Source organism: Somniosus microcephalus, chromosome 5, assembly GCF_052327205.1.
Source record: "Somniosus microcephalus isolate GS21.2 chromosome 5, FLI_Smic_1.0, whole genome shotgun sequence".
Taxonomy (NCBI): domain Eukaryota; kingdom Metazoa; phylum Chordata; class Chondrichthyes; order Squaliformes; family Somniosidae; genus Somniosus; species Somniosus microcephalus.
Genome location: NC_140991.1, coordinates 77721032 through 77745074, shown reverse-complemented (window position 1 = coordinate 77745074; position 24043 = coordinate 77721032). Strand labels below are relative to the sequence as shown.

At 45.0% G+C, this 24043-nt stretch overlaps 1 protein-coding gene across 1 annotated transcript in view; it reads left to right on the top strand.

The window, feature by feature from the left end:
• Positions 1–24043, top strand: part of mrc1a (mannose receptor, C type 1a) — a 254012-nt gene that overhangs the window by 114629 nt on the left and 115340 nt on the right. Inside the window, 5 exon segments of the mRNA XM_085987853.1 lie at positions 9553–9672; positions 12736–12851; positions 15068–15219; positions 16343–16542; positions 21550–21677. Of these exon segments, the coding sequence (XP_085843979.1) occupies positions 9553–9672; positions 12736–12851; positions 15068–15219; positions 16343–16542; positions 21550–21677 (716 nt within the window).

Here is a 24043-nt window from a genome sequence, read left to right as displayed (position 1 = left end):
TGGAAAGGCAGGGGGCACCACTCAATGACCAGTCCGGGGCACTACCGGGGCGTTGCATGCTCGACTGATGTCACGATCTGCGGGCGCAGGAGATCGTGCCGGTAGTGTTTAGCACCTGCGCAAAATGTCTGGTCAATTTCACGAGCGGCGCAAACATCGCCGCGCCCGGGCACTAGTTGCTTTGCCCCCTGTTAGCGCCCTCTTAGAACGCTAACAGGAGGCGCTAATCAACCGAATTTTTCCCCCCCATGTTTTTACTTGCAGATTTTTTAATTGAATTCAAATTCTCAAACCTGCTATGGTAGATTTGAACTCACATTCTAGTCCAGTAATGCCAATATATGTCCAAGTCAGAATGGTGTGTGACTTGGAGAGGAGCTTGGAGGTGATGGTGTTCCCATGACATTGCTGCTTTTGTCCTTTTTGGTGGTAAAGGTTGCAGGGGAGTGAGATGCTCCTATAGCTAGCGTTGATCTGGTTGGTCCAGTTAAGCTTCTGCTCAGTGATGACTCATTACGAACATATGAAAATGAAGGACAGGAAAAGACCAGCTAGTCATGGTGCAACTTATGCACACCTTGGCCCCCATTCATCCCACCCCTCTCCTCCCAACAACCAGCCACACAAGCTCCTGGGAGAGTCAAAAATAACCAGAGAATAGACCTTAGAGAAATTTAGGAAAAGAAACTCTGGAAAATGTCTCTCTGACCCCCAATGGCGATCAAACAAGTTCCAGGAGACTATGGTGCCCTACCTTCTATATATAGTTATAATATCGGCCACACTCAGGAACTCATCCAGCTCCCTTTCCAACGTTTGCTGCAAATATGCTTTCACTGCATGAACCAGCAACTTGTTTCATAGGTTGACAGTTCTCTGTGAAAAGAAGTACTTGTGACATCTAACCCAGTTCTATTCTTACATCTCCTTGTCTTCCTTAACCTATGCAACTCAAATAGCTTATCTACAATTTAATCCTTTCATGGTTTTAAAGAGCGCAATCAAATCTCCTTGAAGTCTATGCTTTTATAGGCCCGTATTTTCTGATCGGAGGCTTCCTGCTTCCTTACCTGAGGGCTCCGGAGGTCCAGACATTTCTGCTTCTGGGCCTCTCCTGGTGCGCGCGCGCAGAGGCCCAGGTATCCCAGGGGCACAGGCAGTTCGCAAGCGTCCCTGGGATCACGTGGGCCATGGGGAACCAATGGAAGAAGGGAATCCCCCTTCACACTTTTGACAGGTCTCTCAGCTTAGACCTATCAAAAGTATGAATGGGGACCACTCAAAAAACACACTAAAATATCAAATAATTTAAAAAAAAAATCACCTTTTTTAAATTAGTTAAAATTACATTAAATTAAATATTTTAAACAAAAATTAAATTTTTTGAAAAAAAAAGTTTTTTACAGGGCTAAAAATAAACTTACCTTTTTCAAAAGCATTTAAAAATTATAAATGAGTGAAAAAAAATATTTTAAAACTTTTTTAAACTCTTATGCTGGTAAAAGCAGGCATAAGATTTTTAAAGGTTTTCAGTGGGCGGAGGTTCTGCAGAAAGAGGAACTCTCCCCCCGCAGAGGCCCTTCTCCAGGGCAGGGGGATGATCTCTCAAGAGGATTCTTGACAGATCGGAAGTGCCGGTTTTCAGTGCATGTGCCTTGCATGCCTGAAACCGGCACTTGCGAGGCCCCTACGGTTGTGTACACACCTTGTACACACCCGTAGGCATTGGAAAATACGGGCCATAGTTTTACTCTCCCACTACCTCCCCACCAGCGCTCTAAGCCTATAGTGCTAAAGAGGTATCAATCTCGTGACCCTTCTCTGAACTTTTTCCAGTGCCTCTATATTACCTACCATTTGAGAGGACTAAAACTAGACACATGTGAAGCTTAACCAAGGCCTAATATGAAGACAGTATAGCCAAGTTGAGAACTCTAATAACCCCTTCTCTGTCTAGATGTATCATTAATGATCCCTTCTAGCAATTTGTCTGTAATATCAAGCTGATGGCCCTGTAATTTCTTGGTTCTGTGAGCAAGCAACTGAAAGCCAGAGTGGAAAGTGTCAAAGGAGGAAAAATATTAAAATATATTTAAACACAATCTAAATCTATATATGAAAAGATAAACAACACTTTTCTAATAGGATGTAGATATATATTTGCAACAGGAGATGGAGCTGTATGCAAGAGGGGAACAGCTCGAATTCAGAAAAAATTAACTTTGAAAGATACAAATTATAAAAGAGGTATTCGAGCCAATGGGGAGAGGGAGCAGGTGGACCCAAAGGTCAGAACATAAGAACATAAGAACATAAGAAGTAGGAGCAGGAGTAGGCCATACGGCCCCTCGGGCCTGCTCCGCCATTCAATAGGATCATGGCTGATCTGAATCTAGACTCACATCCACTTCCCTGCCCTCTCCCTGTAACCCCTAATTCCCTTATCTGCTAGGAAACTGTCTATCTCCATTTTAAATTTATTTAATGTTGCAGCTTCCACAGCTCTCTGGGGTAGCAAATTCCATAGATTTACTACCCTCTGAGTGAAGAAATTTCTCCTCATCTCAGTTTTGAAAGGGCAGCCCCTTATTCTAAGATTATGCCCCCTAGTTCTAGTCTCACCCATCAGTGGAAACATCCTCACCGCATCCACCCGATCAAGCCCCCTCACAATCTTATATGTTTCGATAAGATCGCCTCTCATTCTTCTGAACTCCAATGAGTAGAGTCCCAACCTACTCAACCTTTCCTCATACGTCAACCCCCTCATCTCCGGAATCAAATTTAATACTTAAAAATTGTAATTAATGTCTTCCAGAGACAGAGAGGGAGGTGGAGGATAAGGAAAAAAATGAGACCAAGAGGCCTAGAAGGGAAGGAAAAAGCATAAAAAATATTTGTAAAGGATTTTAAAAATCATGTAATAGAAATTACTAAGAAGTTAAAATCAATAATTAAATGGCAAAAGAACCAGAGGGAGGATGAGGAGAATTTTTTTACGCAGTGAGTTGTTATGATCTGGAATGCACTGCCTGAAAAGGTGGTGAAAGCAGATACTATGGAGACAGAGATGGGGAGTGGGACTAATTGGATAGCTCTTTCAAAGAGCCAGCATAGGCACGATGGGCCAAATGGCCTTCTTCTGCGCTGTATCATTCTATGATCCTATATTTTTAACCATACACTCTCACTACTAATAGCACCTACTGTGCATGACACCAGGCTGAATATTGCTGAATACTGGGATGAACTCCCCTCTCTTTGATATAGGTCCAAGAGATCTTTAATGATCACCTGAGCTACAGGAGCAGGCATTCAGGGTCAAAGGTTAAATTCTCACCTGACGGACAAGGTCTAGAACATTTACGGCAAAATAAACATTTGTCATTGCCAAGAGTTTCTTTGTCTGCATATTATATTGTCCCCTGGAGTAGACAAAAATCCGACAGTTGAGAATTTTAAGATTGTTTTTACATTGTTACACAGATAGCAGGAAAACCTCCTTTCAGGCACAAAAGGTAATGGTTCCTACTGGATGTTACTCAGTGTTTTGGAACGTTAAGGCATGAACAGTGGCCGCGATTGTGCTGACCTCAGCGGGTCCATGACAGGCAAAGTCGGTGGCGGGTCCCAACCCCGCTGCTGGCTCCATCCTGCTCTGTGAAATTAATTTACCTTACTAGGGCTTGTTAAGCCCGCCCAGCGCGTTTCCCCATGACAATTAGAGGAAGCGGGTCTGGTGACGTCATTTGATGACGTGTCATAAGAACATAAGAACATAAGAAATAGGAGCAGGAGTAGGCCAATCGGCCCCTCGAGCCTGCTCCACCATTCAATAAGATCATGGCTGATCTGATCCAAACCTCAAATCTTCTATCACTCTGCATCCACCCGAACCCATGTGATCTCCCGGGAGAGGCGAAAAACCAGACAAAGACCCAATGGCCAATTTGGGAGAAAAAAATCTGGGAAATTCCTCTCCGACCCATCTAGGCGATCGAAATTCTTCCAGGAGATCACTCTGTCCCTATATTTTCTACAGTACTTACCTTCTGTAAAGGCGATCTCCACCCCAGCCAGGAACAGGAATAAAACCATCTCCTGAAATCTAACACAGAATTAGAACACAGTAGGAGCAGAACAAGGCTACACGGCCCCTGGGCCCACTCCACTACCCACAGGGCCATGACCATTCCGAACCTAGACTCATGTCCAATTTCCTGCCCGCTCCCCGTAACCCTTTATTCCCTTTACTTCTAGGAAACTATCTATTTCTGTTTTAAATTTATTTAATGATGTAGCTTCCACAGCTTTCTGGGGCAGCAAATTCCACAAACCTACCACCCTCTGAGTGAAGAAGTTTCTCCTCATCTCAGTTTTGAATGAGCAGCCCCTTATTTTAAGATTATGCCCCCTAGTTCTAGTTTCACCCATCGTTGGGAACATCCTCACCACACCCACCCGATCAAGCCCCTTCACAATCTTATATGTTTCAATAAGATCGCCTCTCATTCTTCTGAACTCCAATGAGTAGAGTCCCAATCTACTCAACCTCTCCTCATATGACCACCTCCTCATCCCCGGGATTAACCGAGTGAACCTTCTTTGTACTGACTCAAGAGCAAGTATGTCTTTTCTTAAGTATGGACACCAAAACTGTATGCAGTATTCCAGGTGCGGTCTCACCAATACCTTGTATAACTGCAGCAATACCTCCCTGTTTTTATATTCCATCCCCCTAGCAATAAAAGCCAACATTCCATTGGCCTTCTTAATCACTTGCTACACCTGCATACTAACTTTTTGAGTTTCGTGCACCAGGACCCCCAGATCCCTTTGTACTACAGTACTTTCCAGTTTCTTGCCATTAAGATAATAACTTGCTCTATGATTTTTCCTGCCAAAGTGCATAACCTCACACTTTCCAGTATTGTATTCCATCTGCCAAATCTCTGCCCACTTACTTAGCCTGTCTATGTCCCTTTGCAGGTTTTTTATGTCCTCCTCACTCACTACTTTCCGTCCCATCTTTGTATCATCTGCAAACTTTGATATGTTACACTCGGTCCCCTCCTCCAAATCGTTAATATAGATTGTAAAGAGTTGGGGACCCAGCACTGACCCCTGCGGAACACCACTAGTTACTGGTTGCCAATCTGAGAACGAACCATTTATCCCAACTCTCTGCTTTCTGTTAGAGAGCCAATCCTCCACCCACGCCAGAATATTACCCCCAATCCCGTGATTTTTTATCTTGAGCAATAATCTTTTGTGTGGCACCTTGTCAAATGCCTTTTGGAAGTCTAAATACACTACGTCCACTGGTTCCCCTTTATCCACCCTGTATGTTACTTCCTCAAAAAACTCAAGCAAATTTGTCAAACATGACTTCCCCTTCATGAAACCATGCTGAGTTTGTCCTATTAAATTATGTTTATCCAAATGTCCCGTTACTGTCTCCTTAATAATGGACTCTAACATTTTACCAACCACAGATGTTAGGCTAACAGGTCTATAGTTTCCAGCCTTCTGCCTACTACCCTTTTTAAATAAGGGTGTTACATTAGCAGTTTTCCAATCTGCCGGGACCTTTGCTGAGTCCAGTGAGTTTTGGAAAATTATTACCAATGCATCCACAATCCCTACCGTTACTTCCCTCAAGACCCTAGGATGCAAGCCATCAGGTCCAGGGGATTTATCTGCCTTGAGTCCCATTATTTTACCAAGTACCACTTCCTTAGTGATTTTAATCATATTTAGTTCCTCCCCCCCTAGAGCCCCCTGTTTGTCCAGTGTTGGGATATTCTTAGTGTCCTCTACTGTAAAGACTGATACAAAATAATCGTTCAGTGTTTTTGCCATCTCCATGTTTCCCACCATTAATTTCCCGGTCTCATCCTCTAAGGGACCAACATTTACGTTAGCCACCCTTTTTCTTTTTATATAACTATAGAAACTTTTACTGTCTGTTTTTATATTTTTCCAGTCTTATATTCAGCCAGTTTCCTTAAAGGGACCATGTCCAAATTTCTTTGACATTTGTGCTGTCAGTGTTCTACAGCATTGAGGTGCTGCAAACACAGACAAGCACTGCACAGAGGTGCAGGGCTGCAGCCAGGCTCTCCCATGGTTCCCTCCATATGCTTATGGAGGGAGTCACAGCATGCAGGGAGGTCCTCTTCCATTCCTATGGGTGGAAGAGACCTCCCTAGGAGATCAACACAGCCTGGTTGCAGATTGCAGAGGAGGGCGCAAGCAGGGGTGTGGTCAGGAGGACCTGGGTCCAATGCTGCAAACATTACAATGAGCTCAGAAGATCACAAAACGTTAGTACAACCTCATCCTGCTGTGCCTCTCATCACATCCCCATCACTCTGCCTTCCCTACCCTACTCCTGCACATCCTTTTTTTAAATTCATTGATGGGATGTGGGTGTTGCTGGCTAGGCCTGCATTTAGTGCCCATCCCTAATTGCCCTTGAGAAGATGGTGGTGAGCTGCCTTCTTGAACCGCTGCAGTCCATGTGGTGTAGGTACACCTACAATGCTGTTAGGAAGGGAGTTCCAGGATTTTGGCCCAGCGACGGTGAAGGAATGGCGATACAGGTCCAAGTCAGGATGGTGTGTGGCTTGGAGGGGAACTTGTAGGTGGTGATGTTCCCATGCGTCTGCTGCCCTTGTCCTTCTAAGTGGTAGAGGTCGCGGGTTTGGAAGGTGCTGTTGAAGGAGCTTTGGCGAGTTGCTGCAGTGCATCTTGTAGATGGTACACACTGCAGCCACAGTGCGCCGGTGGTGGAGGGAGTGAATGTTGAAGGTGGCGGGCTGCTTTATCCTGAATGGTGTCGAGCTTCTTGAGTGTTGTTGGAGCTGCACTCATCCAGGCAAGTGGAGAGTATTCCATCACACTCCTGACTTGTGCCTTGTAGATGGTGGAAAGGCTTTGGGGAGTCAGGAGGTGAGACACTCGCCGCAGAATTCCCAGCCTCTGGCCTGCTCTTGTAGCCACAGTATTTATATGGCTGGTCCAGTTCAGTTTCTGATCAATGGTAACACCCAGGATGTTGATAGTGGGGGATTCAGCAATGGTAATGCCATTGAATGTCAAGGGGAGATGGTTAGAGTCTCACTTGTTGGAGATGGTCATTGCCTGGCACTTGTGTGGTGCGAATGTTACTTGCCACTTGTCAGCCCAAGTCTGAATGTTGTCCAGGTCTTGCTGCATATGGACACGGACTGCGTCAGTATCTGACGAGTCTTGAATGGTTCTGAACAGTGTGCAATCATCAGCGAACATCCCCACTTCTGACCTTATGATGGAGGGAAGGTCATTGATGAAACAGCTGAAGATGGTTGGGCCTAGGACACTGCCCTGAGGAACTCCTGCAGTGATGTCATGTGATTGAGATGAATGACCTCGAACAACCACAGCCAACTTCCTCACACCAACTTACCTTGGACCTCCACCCATCCCTCTCTACCTATATTGTCACATCCCCATCTCACTAGCGACCCCTCACACTCACCCTCATCCTAGTGCAATCATACCAACTAACAACAGACAAGGGTAGGCACTTTGGTGTTTTATGCAATGTTCATGTAAAGTTTCTGTTAATGTGGTGTAAAACATTGAAACCTTAATTTTCAACACTTTGCATTCTTGGACAGATCTGTGTGCACCTTTAGAAGTGGACAGTGAGTTGCAGTGAATGGTGAGACATAACGGTACCCCTCGCAATGGTGATGAGTGTGAAAGGAATGGCTTAGGCATTGTAGGGATGCTTTATGGTGTTGGTGTGGAGTGGTGCCAACCTGGCACATCATGTGGCAGCCAGGGTGTACAGCATCAAGTGAAGTAAATCTGACCATAGTGATGCCATCCCTGGCATCCCACGTAGCAATGTGGTCGGGTGCTGATGCCCTCTGCCCAATGCAGCATCAGTTGATTGTGGAGAAGGTTGGTGTTGTCGTTGGTGTTGCTGGTATGCCTTGTGCTGCTGGTGTTGGGGCTGATTGCGGTGGGATTCTGAACACTAAGATGAGAGAGTATAAAGGGATGGAATAAATGGCAGGTGAAGTAGAGATGACAGAAGCGATCTGTCAATGGTGAGAGAGGTAATGAGGCCAGACTGGATGGAGACTTGTGTAAAGACTTGCAGCATGGTGAATCTGTTGTGGAATTGCAGTGAGGAACAGCTTGTGGCTGAGGGATGATATCTCTGTAAGGTGGGAGCTCTTACTTTACATTTGAAGCTGTCAACTCATCAGCTGATTCAATGGCCACTGAACTCCCGCCTCAACTTGACAGACGTAGTCCACGACCAGCGTGGACCCCCTGGGCGAGCTGTCAAATGCAGAAGTCAAGCTGAAAATCATTCTTAAGTGGCTGTAAACAAGCCACTAGTGTGTTCTATCTTGGAGCAACTGGCCTTGCTGGTGCTGGTGTACTGTAACAGCAAAGTAATTCTCATGTAATTCGGGCAGATATTGTGGCAATTCTAGATAAATAAATAGGAACATAGGATTGTACAGGACTGGAAAAGACCATTGCAATTGATGTAGCTAGTCACAGAGAAATTAAACTATCTAACACCTTTTTTTCTGGAAATGAAACTTGCTCCCTTTCTCCCAAGGCCAATGTTTCCAAGGGAAGTGTGCCTGCTGGTAGCATTTTCTCTTAGCATTTTCAGCAAGAACAAGAACGCATGCACCTACCCATTCACACACACACACACACACACACACACACACACACACTCCCCCCATCTACAATGTCATCAGCTGACAGTGATGCCAAAACTGGTCTTTGTTAAAAAAAAATTATGGATGACAGCATTACACCCATCTGTACCAGCTGTATTATCTAGTCCCTGCATGCCTCTTGCACCTCTGTACTTTGACATCACTGCACACTGACATGTAGACAATAATGTGCAAGCCTCAGGAACAGTGTTTTATCTTAGTCCTAGGCACTCTGCGGTCCACTGGTATAAACTTTAGCTTTTAAGAAAAGACGGGCAAGGAGAGAAAGTCATGGAGGTTTAAAAAAAATCAATTTCCAAGGAAAACATTTTTTTTCAGTGAATACCTTTTCTGTCCAAAACAAAGTAAGTTGCAACTCCACTTCTGAATAGCAGCAAATTAGATTGTGCTGCTTTGTACAGTCTGTATAAATATGTCAACACTTCACAATTTGCAAAAAATCTTTATGCCAATGTTAAACGTGACAATATTCGGACTAAAAGAAATTTATGTATACCTTAAGTCTCTTTGTAAATATGGGTGGAGGGTCAACAATCTGGGACATAGTTGCAATGTATTATTTGAACAGTTCAAATAGTCAGCTCAAACTAATATTGCTCATTATTCTGAGGGAATTGCAGTACATTCAGTGTATGGACCCGAGTTCACCATCAAGCATTTTGCTGCAATGTGGTGCTTATGAGAAAGTTTTCTGAAGCCTCATGGCATTTATAAAGGAGCATCTGCAGGCATTGGGTACATTCAGATGCGATCATACTTAAGTGAATGTTGACGTATTTCTTGTCTTTTTCAGGATGGTTATTGGGCAGATCTTGTGTGTGAAAAACAGTATGGATATATCTGCAAACACAAACCACTTCCAAAGAAACCGGGGCAGGAGGAGGTGATTCCTGTGGAAGAAGGATGTCTGAAGGTAAGAAGAATTTACTGCTAAATAAGTCAAATCTGACACCACTTTAAATAATCCCACCGTCTGTTCGGTTAACTCTTCTGTTATTGATTTTTGTTAGTTAACCATATTGTCCACATTTATAAAAAGTAAATTAAGCAAAATATAATGGTTTTATGAAGTGGATAGAAGTTAGGTCATTTGAAATCTGTACTTTATATTACTGTGTAAGCTTGTATATTGGTTGACAAAAGGAATATTAGAAACTGAGTTTTAGCTATTGTAATGCACTTGCCAGGGTTGAAATATGAATTACATAACAGATTTTAACTCAAACTATCTTTACCTTTTTTTGTCCTTCCATTTTTCTCCTCTTAACTCTCCTCTACTAAAAATGGTGACTTATACTGGTTATAGTTCCACAGACTGCCAGCCCTCTGCTATTTTCTCCAGTAATCATTCTTAGTAAGTGAGGCTCGACTATGGGTGTTAGTGGCAATGGTGGCTTGACGTCATTCTTCAACCTGTCTTTACCTGAGGCCCATGCATGCACATTTTCAGCAGGGCACACTGCATAAAGATAAGGAGCAGGAACCCTAGCTGGTTCACTAAGCTCAATTGTAAGGTCTCACTGCTTCTCCAGTTAGGGTTGGCTACCTTTTGGCCTATATGGTTTAGCAGCACAGAATGAAGCACGTGCTCAAGCATTTCTGGTCTCCCAATGCTGGTGAAAAATGGTAATCTGCATTGGTAGAACGCTGACTCCAGAGACCATGATAAAAAAGCACTGCTTTAGGTGAATCTCAGTGCTCCAAAGGCAGCACCACCACCTCACTTGTCCCCATTTAATTTTTTATTAATTCTCTCCCCTTTTCTCCTGAGGTGTTGATTACTCGGTGGGATACTGTTCCACAGGCAATGATGACCCTCTGTTATCTTGCCCAAGCGACCACTATTCATATATGAGGCTAGGCAGCGATGGTCAGCAGGTTATTCAACTCTGGCTGGCATCAGATGAGCTCCACTGTATCCTCGCTCAGTGCCCACACATGCGTACTTCCAGCGGGGGTTGTGATCTTGTGATCAGGAATGGACAACCTTCCTTTTCCTAATCTAGGCACCCTGAAGCCAGCTGTAATCTCCCTACCACTGTCCTGGGTGAAATCAGTCAACTCAGGGCAGATCTGGAATAAAACATGACATTTTCTTGATTTGTATCAACTCACCTATTCACCGTCTTAACCCGTTGAACCATCTGAGGATTTAGTATCCCTTCATTTACCTCATGGTGCTGCCACTGGAAGTAGGGCCTACTGTTGGCTGCAGCACTGTGAGGTAAATGCACCAAATGTCAGCAGATTTACAGGAACCACTGTGCTGCAGAATACACTTCTGGATTATTAGCAAAGTGCTGAAAGATTAAAGTTCCTCAGAAACAAAAGTTTATCTATTGCCAAGAAAGCTTGACATGTTTATCATATTGGCCTAGAAATTCGGTGGGCTGCGCCACCAGTTAGCGCCCAAAGAGGGCACTTAGTGGGTTTAGCGCCACTGGCCACGCCTCCCGCAAAATTTAGCGGGGTGCTAATGGCGGCGTTAGCCTGTAGCGCTGCACCGCCACCGATGACATCATCGGTGTGCGCAGCGCCCCGCTACCGCCCCGATCGCGATATTTGGTCGCACCCCCCGCTGTAACGCTGGTCGCAATTTGCGACCGGTTCAGGGGGGCCTACCTGCGGCGGCAGTGGCGCTAATTAAAGGGGAGGTGCGGGGCGGCCATTTTTTTTGCTGGCCGCCTGCCAGCACCTCCTCGTGCCGCCGTCCCCAGCCTCCTGAGCCCCCCCCCCCCGGGCAGTGCCGGCTGTGTCCCAAGAGCCCGGCACTTCTCCTCGGTGCCGGGCTCTTTTGCCGGTACTTGCGATCACCGATCGCGCTGGTGCAGGCCCCTCCCCTTTAAGAAAGGGAGGAAGGCCTGCAGTACCGCAGCGCGCCGTGCCGCAGCGTGTGGCGCTTCGGCCCGTTGCGCTGCGATATTCAGTTGCAGCGCCCCAAGAGGGATGCGGGGCGCCTTGAGCAGCGCCCCGCTTCCGTTTGGGGCGCTGAAACTGAATATCGGGCTGGCGCAAGCAGCTCCGCCCAGAGCGGTAATTCTGGCGTCCAGGCGAGCTTGGCGCCCCAAATGGGGCGCCACCGAATTTCTAGGCCATTTTCACTGATAAGAAAGCAAGCAGGCCGCTTAAGTCTGACTCATTACTTTTTAACGGAATGGCCTTGTAGATGTTGTTCCTCTTTTTAGATTAACTGTCCCCAACAGGCTCAGCAAGTCATGCATTTTCTGTAATTTAAGCTTTCAAATTTGAAGAAAAATAATTTTAATATTTCCTTCCCACAATATTTGGCTAAAATTTAAATTTGCAGTGTAGTTATTTACAATATAATGAAAGTCCTGCCATGTTCTGTCTTGAATCCCAAACCTCATCATGTACTTATAATATGGTACTGCCTGGCACATAATTTACCAGCCAACTCCTCTCCTGAAGGTGCTGACTCATACAGTTCCATGAATGCCAACTGTCCTGGGACTTTGCCCAAGTGCTCAGTCTTCATGTGCAAACCTATGCAGTGTGTATCAACAGGTTATTCGACCATGTGGACCATTACAACCAAACCACATCTTATCCTTACCCAATTCATACACATGGACACTTTCCAGAAGGTGTAACTGGGTAGCAATCAGGAGCAAGAACGCTGATGGAATATTAGCCTCTGCCACTCTGAGCTGGTGAAGTTAATAGTTGCATGTCTAAGCAGCCGCCCGCAACAGCCCATTGGCAGCATAGTAATGAGGACCAGCCCTCAAAATAGATCGAGCCCTCCGCTGGTACTATCAGGCGGTCAGCAGGCACGCTCTGTGGGTTGGCTAATCGATATTTAAAACATATTCCTCTGTGCCAGAAGCAACGTGAATAGAAAATTAAGCCTTTGCCTTTTAAAGGTCTTAGCTTCTGCTGTCCAATAAGAAGTGTGCCTATATCTCCAGCCTGTTGTAATTCACATAAATGTCCATATGTGTATTTTTATTTACAGGGCTGGAAGAGATTTGGGATACATTGCTATTTGATTGGGCAGACTATAAAGACATTCACTGAAGCAACTAATATGTGCCAGAGTCAGGATGCATCCCTTGTTAATGTTCAAGAAAGGTAAGTAACATTGTACCTGAAATCTAGAGAGAACTGAAACACATAATGCTGAAAGCTTACTGGAAAGTGATATAACACATAATGATGAGTCAGGAAATTTTAATAATGGATAAACACCAATATGCTGCCAACTAGGAATCCCCAAACACCAGCACCTGAATTATATTTCAATGTGATAATTCACTGGGAGAACTCGAGGAGCAGCTCAAACATTCTTATCCCTTGTATCATTCTGACTGAAGTATTTTACTGAATTCCTCTAAACTTCAAGCTATTGGTTACAGACTGGAATCGTGAATGAAAACTGCCTGATGCATTTGCAATAAGTTGGTACCTCTTAATTATACAGAACCAGGCATCTCTGATACACTACATAGCCTATCAATTACTAACAGATACCACTATCTAACAAGGGAAACTTGTAACTCTGCTGATAAGCAATTGGTAGAATAATTCGACAATATTTTAATATTGTTGGGAAACTATCAACTACAAATACCCATCATATTAAACAATAATTATCTCTTAAATTCTAGTGAGCTATTTATTGATTGTAGGCAAACAATACCAACTAAAGGCATAGTTGAGAGGAACCCTATAATCCACCAGTAACTAAACTAATTGTGAAGTGAAAAGTCAATGGCAGAATCAAATTAGGGACTGAATTAAAGTGCTAGCCAAAGACATTGGGGTAAATTTTCATCTTCAGCATCTGGGTGGTAATTCATGGAGCAGGTCGCCTGCTCATTATAGAATCCAACCGATTTCCATTCCATTGATTGATTTTTCAGGAACTTTGATTTGGGCAAATAACCACTGTCTATTGTGTTAACCTTGATGATTTGTTCAAATATAGATGGGCAATGAAAGCTATTAATCAGAAACTAGTAGGCAGGTAGAAAAAGCTATCTGTCATTGACTACCAATGAACACAAAATGAACAACACAAAAGCAACCAATCAAAACGCTGAAATTTATCAAATCTACCAATCAGGAAACAGCAACTGCGGCAAAACAATAATATGGTTTCTATGGACGGCCATGTTGTTTCCTCAATTGTATAAACCAAAAAATACAAATTATTAGATAAACACATGAAAATCCCCTTAAACATTTCCTGCTACGGATTTTAGGTTAACCAGCCTGTAATTATCTGGTGTGTGCTTTATTCCTTTTTTTGAATACTGAAACTCCATTTTCTATCCTCAAATCTTCAGATACTTCTCCAATATTTATGGAGCTCAGAAAATATCAACCAATGCATCACTAATGTTCTTGCTTAAATCCTCAAAATGAAGCTTTATGCTGATTGGTAATTATTGCACACTTGATGTAGTCTCCGTAACTCTGATTTCTTTCTGAAAAGCTGTGCTTTCTAATCATATTCATTCATTCATTTGCACATTACCATCTGGCCCTTGACCTACCTAGTCTTTTTTTGGCTTGAACAAAAGTCGACTTCACAAAAATCACACTGTAAAGTGAGAATCCACATGCCAGAACTATTTTCCTCCCCACCCCCATTTCCCTGCCCTCTGTACTTCCTTAAAATATGTTACATCTGTACCATTTTCCAGTCCTGACGAAAGGTCAATAGCCTAAAACATTAACTCTACTTCTCACTCCACAGGTGCTGCCTGATCTGCTGAATGTTTCCAACATTTTCTATTTATATTTCAGATTTCCAGCATCTGCAGTATTTTGCCTTTGTGTCAGAACTATTGGTTTCTTGGACACGAATTTTCAAGGGTGTTCCAAAATAATAGGATTTGGCCACTGTCTTCAACCAATCATGATGGGTTGAGATATGACAGATGGATTTTAATATAATAAGTGTAGGGTAATGTATTTAGATATTGGTTAATAGTAAATGCGTATAAGGTGAAAGGGTCTGCTTTTGCAGGAGCCAAAGAGGGAAAGGATTTGGGAGTGATCATTGATCATACTCTGAAAGCATCTGATCAAGTTGAGGCAATTACTATTAAGGCAAATCAGTTAGTAAATTCTGTGCAATATGCTTTGGTTAGGTGTATCTTGTTTCTTTTGTTACTGTTAAATCAGCACAGGCACAATAAGCCGAATGGCCTCCTTCTGTGCTGTATCATTCTATGAAACTTGAACATTTGCATCAGAGTTTCTACTGTTGGAAGGACATTTCTTGCCTCAGTGGAGGGGAACCAGCTTTTCTATTGCTTAATATTTTTTCTCCATTCCAGATATGAGCAAGCTTTTCTGACAAGCTTAATTGGTCTGCGTCCTGAGACGTATTTTTGGATTGGCATAAAATCTGATACAGAAAATGAAAGGACCTTCAAGTCTGTGAATGGGGAGTCAGTATCGTTTACACATTGGAATGTCGATATGCCAGGTGGGCATTAAGCACCGCACCTCCTAACATTGCATCCTGTTAGATAGATTTCATTTCATTTCCACTGATCTGTGGTTCAAACGGAAATCTTGGGGATAATTTTAAAGTAACTTGCTGGTTGGAAACCCAAGAGATTGGGTGGACCGCCGGTTTTATACTCCACCTTATATTACTCTCTTTTGACTCCATAGAATACAAGAGCAGGGGGGTTATGCTTCATCTGTATAAAACACTAGTTAGGCCTCAGCTAGAGTACTGCATGCAGTTCTGGTCACCACATTGCAGGAAAAATGTGATTGCACTAGAGAGGGTACAGAGGAGATTTACAAGGATGTTGCTGGGAGTAGGGAATCTTAGCTATGAGGAAAGACTGGATAGGCTGGGTCTGTTTTCCTTGGAACAGAGGAGGCTGAGGGGAGACCTTATTGAGGTGTATAAAATTATGAGGGGCATAGATAAAGTGGATAGAAAGGACCTATTTCCCTTAGCAGAGGGGTCAAAAACCAGGGGGCACAGATTTAAAGTAATTGGAGGAAAGTTTAGAGGGGATTTGAGGGGAAATGTCTTCACCCAGAGGGTTGTGGGGGTCTGGAACTCACTGCCTGAAAGGGTGGTAGAGGCAGGAACCCTAACCACATTTAAAAAGTACTTGAATGTGCACTTGGGATGCTCTAACCTGCAGGGCTACGGACCAAGAGCTGGGAAGTGGGATTAGGCTGGATAGCTCTTTGTTGGCCGGCACGGACACAATGGGCTGAAATGGCCTCCTTCCGTGCTGTAACTTTCTATGATTCTATGATTCAATGGAGAGTAAAGTCGCGCGGGGTGTAAAACCAGCATTGCACCTGATCCCGTCAGTTTCCCGATGGGCGCATTAGGTTAAAATTGTCCCCCTTCTCCCAGTCATAAAGAAAGAAAATATCCCCAGCCGGGTGTTAATCACCACATTTCAATATGCAAATTTGTACCTGACTAAAAATGATACGATTTAGTTAAATTATTGCTCATCTTCAAATAAGATCCAATGGTTTCAATTTGTTTGAGGAGTATTACAGTAATCTGCTTCTTACCTGTTAGTCTATTTGGTTATTACAGAATATGATATTTGAACTATTATTTACAGGGAGAAAAGCTGGCTGTGTTGGTATGGCGACTGGAAATGCTGCTGGGCTTTGGGGTATTTATGACTGTAAGACCAAGGCAAAATATATCTGCAAACGTTGGGCGGCTGGTGTGACACCTCCTGCAATTATACCAACATCTCCTGCCGCAACCTGTTCGGCAGACTGGAAAACATACCAGGGCTCCGGATACTGCTTCAAGGTGAGTCTACCGAATATTTAAATTGCATCCTTTTATAGTTTTATATATGATTAATGTTAAACAGTGTGCCGTCTCTTTAAAAACAGCCTGCAGCCACCTTGGGGTGTAATTTTAACTTTCCAGCGGAAACCTGCCGTGGGGGGCGGGGGCGCCAATTAAAATGGAGCAGGTGAATTACTCGCTCTGTCCACAATCCAATGTGATTTTAAATTGTCTGATTTTTCAGGCGTATGAGGCGCCCACCTGAGTCAAGTGGGACTCTTACATTTATGCAAATAGGGGTCCTATTATGTCAATTAAGACCACTGAGAAGTGCATGTAAGGTAAGATTAAAACTCTCCTTCCTGGGGCCAGGAGGAGATAACGTTTTCCTCCGAGCCCCACAACCGAAGTATATTCCTCCCCTGTCTGGAAGTCCCTCCACCCCTCCCCGCTTCCTGAACTGCCGACTGCACTGGAGCTCATGCACCCACTCCCTGAAGATGGTTCGGCCAAGGACACTTTCGGATGTCCTGGGGCTGTGATGACTGACCTGTACTGCATCTTCTTTTATATCAGGTATGACACCAACCATTGGAGAATTTTCCTCTTCATCTTCACTGAACTCCCTTGATGTGCAGTCAAATGCTGCTTTACATTGTCGAGTTCAGTTATTATCTCCTCTTCTCTGCCAGTGAGCTCCATGTCTGGATCAAGGTTCAGATGACATCTGGAGCCAAACGCTTCCAGCAGAGCCCGACCTACATACAAAACAACAGTGAATACACTTAAAATGTAAATCAATGGCTGTGAAATTCTTTGGGGGATGTTCTGAAGATGTCCTCATTTTTCCTCCCATTTAGGTTTTTTCCTTGTAGATAGCATCTTCACGTCAGAACCCAATAGACTCAAGCATTTCTTTGTCCTCTCTTCATCTCTTTTCTCTTTATTTCTCCTATTTATCTCCACTTGTAAACCAATTTTCAGCCAAAAAAAGGAGAGTATCAAGTAGTTGTAATTATTCCTGAATATCAAGGTTTATGGCCTAAAAATTGAACCACATAACGCCCTTTTTTTAGGTGCTATACTGCCTCCTAAGTCCCCAAAGTGGCAGGCAGGAAGCATGCCACCCGCCATATTAGGTAAGGACAAACAAGATGCGTCCTTTACCCATACCTGAAGTAGGCATTAGCCCTTTTGCATATGCAAGTAAGAGGTGTAACGCCTGCTTGAGGTCTGCAAGATTGGTTTGTCCTGAGACAGCCAGTGTCATTGCAAAATGCACTCAGGGAAACCAACCCTGCAGAACGCCTACAGCAATAAAGGTGTTACTTACCTGAATGTGGAGATGGGAGGAACTTCCTACACCGCATTAAACTGCCCTCCTGATCGCCCCCGCTCCCAGACCCCTGGCCCCGAGATCCCCTCCCCTCGACCTCCCTCTCTCACCACCCTCCCACGCCCACCCGCACCCCCACACCACCCCACCCCCCGGCCTCGACTTCTGATCTCCATCCTCCCTGGCTCTGACCTGCAGGCTCCCCGATCTCCCTTCCCCCCCGACATCAGCAGTGACCTGAACTTCCACCATTGACCTTCGTGGCCTCCTCCCACAGTGCTGTTCATATCAGAATGAGGTCCGAAGTTCTAATTTGGATATTTTATTTATTCCTTTAAAATAGTTCTGCTATGCACTCTTGACACCTATGGACAAGCCCGGTCCAATGTGGTGGACGGTGCACTTCCAGATCGGAATGGGCGCACACTTCCTGCCCGCCATATTGGAAGTTCAGGTGCCCATTTAGCGCTCGGAAAACAGGCGTGGCATCATCAAATTTCTAGGTTGTAATATTTTCACCCTCACTCATGTGACATATAGGGCCAATTCTTGCTGTGGAAAAAAACAACTTTATTAACGTGCAAATCGGACAGCAAATTCAGGGGATTAAGAGCTATGCCATGAGTTGCGAATATCCAGAACTTGCTGGTCGATTTATGCCGCTCTATCATTTGCTTCGCACAAATGGGATGTCGCCCTTAGCCTCCTGTTATTTTTAAGTACTTGCTGAATTTGCACATTCATTGCCAATTAAACTCGCCACAGAAAGCTAGGGCTAGTAATTAAGAGTGGAAGTACCCTTTGAACAGTGTGATAATTGTTAATGCAATACCAATCAATCTCTCCAGCCCAGAAAGGGAACAATTTAAACTGTTCAGTCTCATTCCCACATGTATTAAATTCTTTTTAGAGATTTTTAAAATGTCTAAATTTTAAGTTATTAATTTTTTCCTTAATTTTCCTTTCTGTCTCTTTTTCCTTCTCTTAATCCAATTTTTCTTTCCCCCTCTTTATTTCCCTTTCTCTACCTGATTTGACTCTAATTCACCCACCTTTGTTGCTCTTCTGTTTCTTTCTCAATCCTTAAGTCTAATTGGTTAAGCAGATACACTGCTGGTCCTCTACCATGTGAAAGCTGAACGCCAACTCTCCGACTCCTCCTCCTACCTCCGCCTGGACCATGACCCCACGAGCAAACATCAAGCCATTGTTTCCAATACTGTCACTGACCTCATCCCCTTCTTCAGATCTTCCCTCCATGGCCACCAACCTCATAGTCCCCCAGCCCCGCACAGCCCGCTTCTACCTCCTTCCCAAGATCCACAAACAGGACTGCCCTGGTAGACCCATCGTTTCAGCCTGTTCTTGCCCCATGGAACGTATATCTTTCTATCTCCACTCTATTTTTTCTCCCCTTGTCCAGTCTCTTCCCACCTACATTCGCGACTCTTCCGACGCCCTCCGTCACTTTAACAGTTTCCAGTTTCCTGGCCCCAAATGTCTCCTTTTCACTATGGATGTCCAATCCCTCTACACCTCCATCCCCCACTAGGATGGCCTGAGGGCGCTCCGCTTCTTCCTTGAACAGAGGCCCAACCAGTCCCCATCCACCACCACCCTCCTCTGCCTGGCTGAACTTGTTCTCACATTGAACAACTTCTCCTCTGACTCCACTCACTTCCTCCAAATTAATGGGAACCCACATGGGCCTGCCTTTTCATGGGATATGTGGAACATTCTTTGTTCCAGTCCTACTCAGGTCCCCTCCCTCACCTCTTTTTCCAGTACATCAATGACTGTATTGGTGCCATTTCCTGCTCTCGCCCTGAACTAGATAAGTTCATTCACTTTACTTCCAATTTCCACCCTTCCCTCACCTTCACATGGTCCATCTCCGACTCTTCTCTTCCCTTCCTTGACTTCTCCGTCACCATTTCTGGCGATCGGCTTTCGACAAACATCCACTACAAGCCCACTGACTCCCACAGCTACCTGGACTACACTTCCTCCCACCCCGCTTCCTGTAAGGACTCTATTCCATTCTCCCAGTTTCTCCGTCTCTGCCGCATCTGTTCTGACGATGCCACCTTCTATACCAGTGCTTCCGACATGTCTTCCTTTTTTCTCAACCGAGGATTCACCTCTACTGTGGTTGACACACCTTTGACCGTGTCCGTTCTATTTCCCACACTTCTGCTCACACCCCTTCCCCTCCCTCCCAGAACCATGACAGGGTTCCCCTTGTCCTCACCTTTCACCCCACCAGCTTCCACATTCAACGGATCATCCTCCGCCATTTCCGCCACCTCCAACGTGATCCCACCACCAAACACATCTTCCTCTCACCTCCCCTTTCAGCATTCCGAAGGGACCGCTCCCTCCGTGACACCCTGGTCCACTCCTCAATCACCCCTAACAGCCCTTCCCCTTCGCCTGGCACCTTCCCGTGCAAGCGCAGGAGATAAAACACCTGCCCTTTTACCTCCTCCCTTCTCACTGTCCAGGGCCCCAAACACCCCTTTCAGGTGAAACAGTGATTTGCTTGTACTTCTTGCAATTTAATATACTGAATTCGCTGCTCACGATGCGGTCTCCTCTACATTGGGGAGACCAAACGCAGATTGGGCGACCGCTTTGCGGAACACCTCCGTTCAGTCCGTAAGGGTGACCCTGAGTTTCCGGCCGCCTGTCACTTTAATTCACCGCTTCACTCCCACTCTGATCTCTCTGTCCTCGGGCTATTACATTGTTCCAATGAAGCTCAACGTAAGCTCGAGGAACAGCATCTCATCTTTTGATTAGGCACTTTGCAGTCTGCCGGACTCAACATTGAGTTCAACAATTTCAAACTATAACCCCTGGCCCCATTTTTCATGCTGTATGATTTTGCCATTCCCATTTGCAACATTTTATCTTTCCTGCCTCTTACAAAAGCACAGTATATTCCTTCAATTCCTTCCTCCCCCCCCCCCACCCCCACCCCCCCGTCTCTGCACCTGCTTAATATCTGTTACATCTCCAGCTTTTTCCAGTTCTGATGAAGGGTCCCAGACCTGAAATGTTAACTCTGTTTCTCTCTCCACGGATGCTGCCTGGCCTGCTGAGTTTTTCCAGCGTTTTCTGTTGTTATTTCAGATTTCCAGCATCCACAGTATTTTGCTATTGTAACACTGTTAGTCCTACCATTCACTAAGCTCCCAGATGCCCTGTTGCCCTCGCCATGCCATCATCAGCTTGCATTTCCAGCGAGATACGGCGCAACATTTTTTGAGTGGCAGGGTGCAGGAAACAGTCTAACTAACAGCATACACGCAAGATACCCCTCTCCAGCAAGATCTAACCCACTGTTTCATTAAGTTTGCTGTGCTACGGTGATGGGCAAATCTCAAATTGTGCTTTGCCTGCAGTGGGACCACGGTTAACATCAGAAAACACACTCCAGGTCCTGTAAAATATCAGCCAGTCGGATAGAATGCACAAGCACCATAATACCCTGTCCGACAGTGGAATGTGCTTAAACATCTGAATAACAGCCCTTTTAACTAACGTGATATGACCTCAACCCCTCCACTGGCTTCATTTTAAACAATTTATCAACGCTGAGCCTTCTACCTAAGGTTGCCCTTTTTTTCTTAGGCTGTGTCCACAAGGTTTTTGAAGATTAATAAGATACATACTTTTCCACCTAGCTTTACCTAAGATCTCAAGGAACTAAGAAATCATGGTTTGAAGCCCGTGATTACTGCCGAGCCATTGGAGCAGATCTTGTCAGCATCCATGATCCTTCTGAAGAAGGTTTTCTCTGGAATAAAATAGTGTAAGTATTTAATGTCTCCCATTCCTCCCAAATATTTTACCCACGGCAAGTGACTAAGATCAATATAATGGGCCAGAAATTAGGATCGGGTGCTTGCTGCGTGTGCAAGCCCCCGATCTGCACTCACCTTGCGCGCTGACATCTGAAGCCCGGGCCTGCTTGCATTTCCTGTCACAGGCCCGGTTCCGATGTCGGCGCGATGTGCTTACCTGATCCAGCGGCGTAGTTAGTACGATGTGCCGGCTGGGATCAGGTGAGCACTCTGCAGCCAATCAGGGGAGGGGAAACTCATTCATGAGTTTGATAGTAAAGACTGTCAAACTCATGAAAAGTACGGGTGCCCAAAAGACTACTTTAACTTTAAGTAAAAATTTTAAAAACATCCCAATAATTAAATAAACTATAATTAACTTTAAAAAACTATTTAAAACAATTAATAAAATTTTTGAAATTTTTTTTCCACGAATTCGGGTCTAAAAATAAACTTACCTTACTATAAAGTCCTTAAAAACAATGAAGCTGTGGAAAAAATTTAATAATTTTAAATATTAGACCACTTACCTTCAAGAATCCACTGCTTACTCCTCCTTTTTTCATTTCCAAAAAGTTCAGTCCCTTGCACACGCGCAAACGTGTCTAAACGAAGGAAGTTCAACGCGTGCACGTAGAGTCCTGCGCGCACGCGCTGGACCTCTTAACCCCTTAGTTCGATGGAGAGGAAATGCCGGGTTCCCGCGCATGCGCTGTGCATGCTGGAATCTGGCACTTCCAACGGGCCCACGCGTGAGTACACCGTCCGTACTCACGCGTTGGGACCGGAATTACTGGCCCAATATGAGTTACAATGGGGGGAATTTTAACATGGGTGAATTGCGGGATTGGGTGCGATTGGGCGGTTAAATCGGGAAAAATTCTGAGCATGTCGGGAAGCCGGCGGGAAGCCGGCTCCAACCCGTTGACTTCCTGGTTTTACAGAGGCGGGATAAGGGGTGGGCAGCCGACCCACTCCCAGGAGACCGGTTAGCATTTTAAATATGTTAATGAAGCTGGCAGCCTCTGATTTAACCTGCTTTGCAGGTTTTACAGTGGGCGGCCAGGTTTCCCAAGCCTCGGGAAACCCGGCAGCTGAAGCGAGGTGAGGACAGCTTCGGGGAGAACGTAAGTGCCTTCACGGCACTGCTTGTGGGCCAGGAGGAGCAGCAGTGCTTCCCCCTGTCCCCCAGGATCCCCCCTCCCTCCATCAGACCCCACCCCACCATACAAAGACCCCCAGGGTCTGAGATCGGACCACCATCCCCCCCTCCGGATCGGACAACCTGGGGTCGCAAATCGGACCTACCTGGTGCTGCGGCCTGCTCTGGAGTGCTTCCCACCCAACTGGAAGCCAAGCCTGTCAATCAGGCTAACTTCCAGGCAGGGAACCTGTCAGGGCCAAAACATGCCGCTATGGAGTAAAATCTCCACAGCATGTGGGGAAACCCAGACCCCGGACATTCTGGGTTTCCCATCTGGAAACTCCACCCCCCACCCCCCACCCCCGCCTGTGTAACCTGCCCCAGTAAATACCCAGGCCAACATTATTTCATTGTGCTGGAACTCAACATGACTGTTGTGTGGCTCATTTCACATTAAAAATGGCATTCCAATCAGAATGAAAATTTCAAATGTATTCAGCAGTCAACTGGACCAGAGGAGCCGAAGAGAAGATTTAATAGAAGGGTTTTAAAATTTGAAAGGATTAGATGGGGTGACTAGGCAAAGACAATTTCCTCTGGCTGGGGAGTCAGCGATGATGGGTCATTGATTTAAAATTGTCACTGAGAGTGAGGAGAGAGGTTAGCAGAATTTCTTTTACACACAGAGACTTGTCAGAGGCTGGACTGCCTCACCACAAGAAATGGGTCAGGTAGATGCCATTGCATCTTTTAAGGGTAAATATTTGAAGCAGAGAATGCGACAGGGCTTTGGGGACAGAGTGGGACAGTAACATTTGGTTTAGATTTCTCCAATAAATGGCAACAGATGCGTTGCGCTGAATGACCTACCTCTCTCATTTAAACTTCCAGGGTTGGATTTTCTTCATTAAACCCACTGCAAAGCTAGTAACATAGTGGTGGTAATGGAAGGAAAATATGACAACAAAGGGTCCCCTGAGACTCAGCCCCATAAAGAGCCTATCAAATTTTCCTTCAGGATCTCTGGCAAGTTTGCAATTATTGTCCATCCCTAGATGTCCTGAGAAACTGGTGGTAACAGAAGGGTTTGCTAGACCACCTCAAATTACACTGATGTGGCACCGGAGTCACATATAGGCCAGACCAGTTAAGGATAGCAGATTCCCTCCCTAAAGGACATTAGTGAACCTT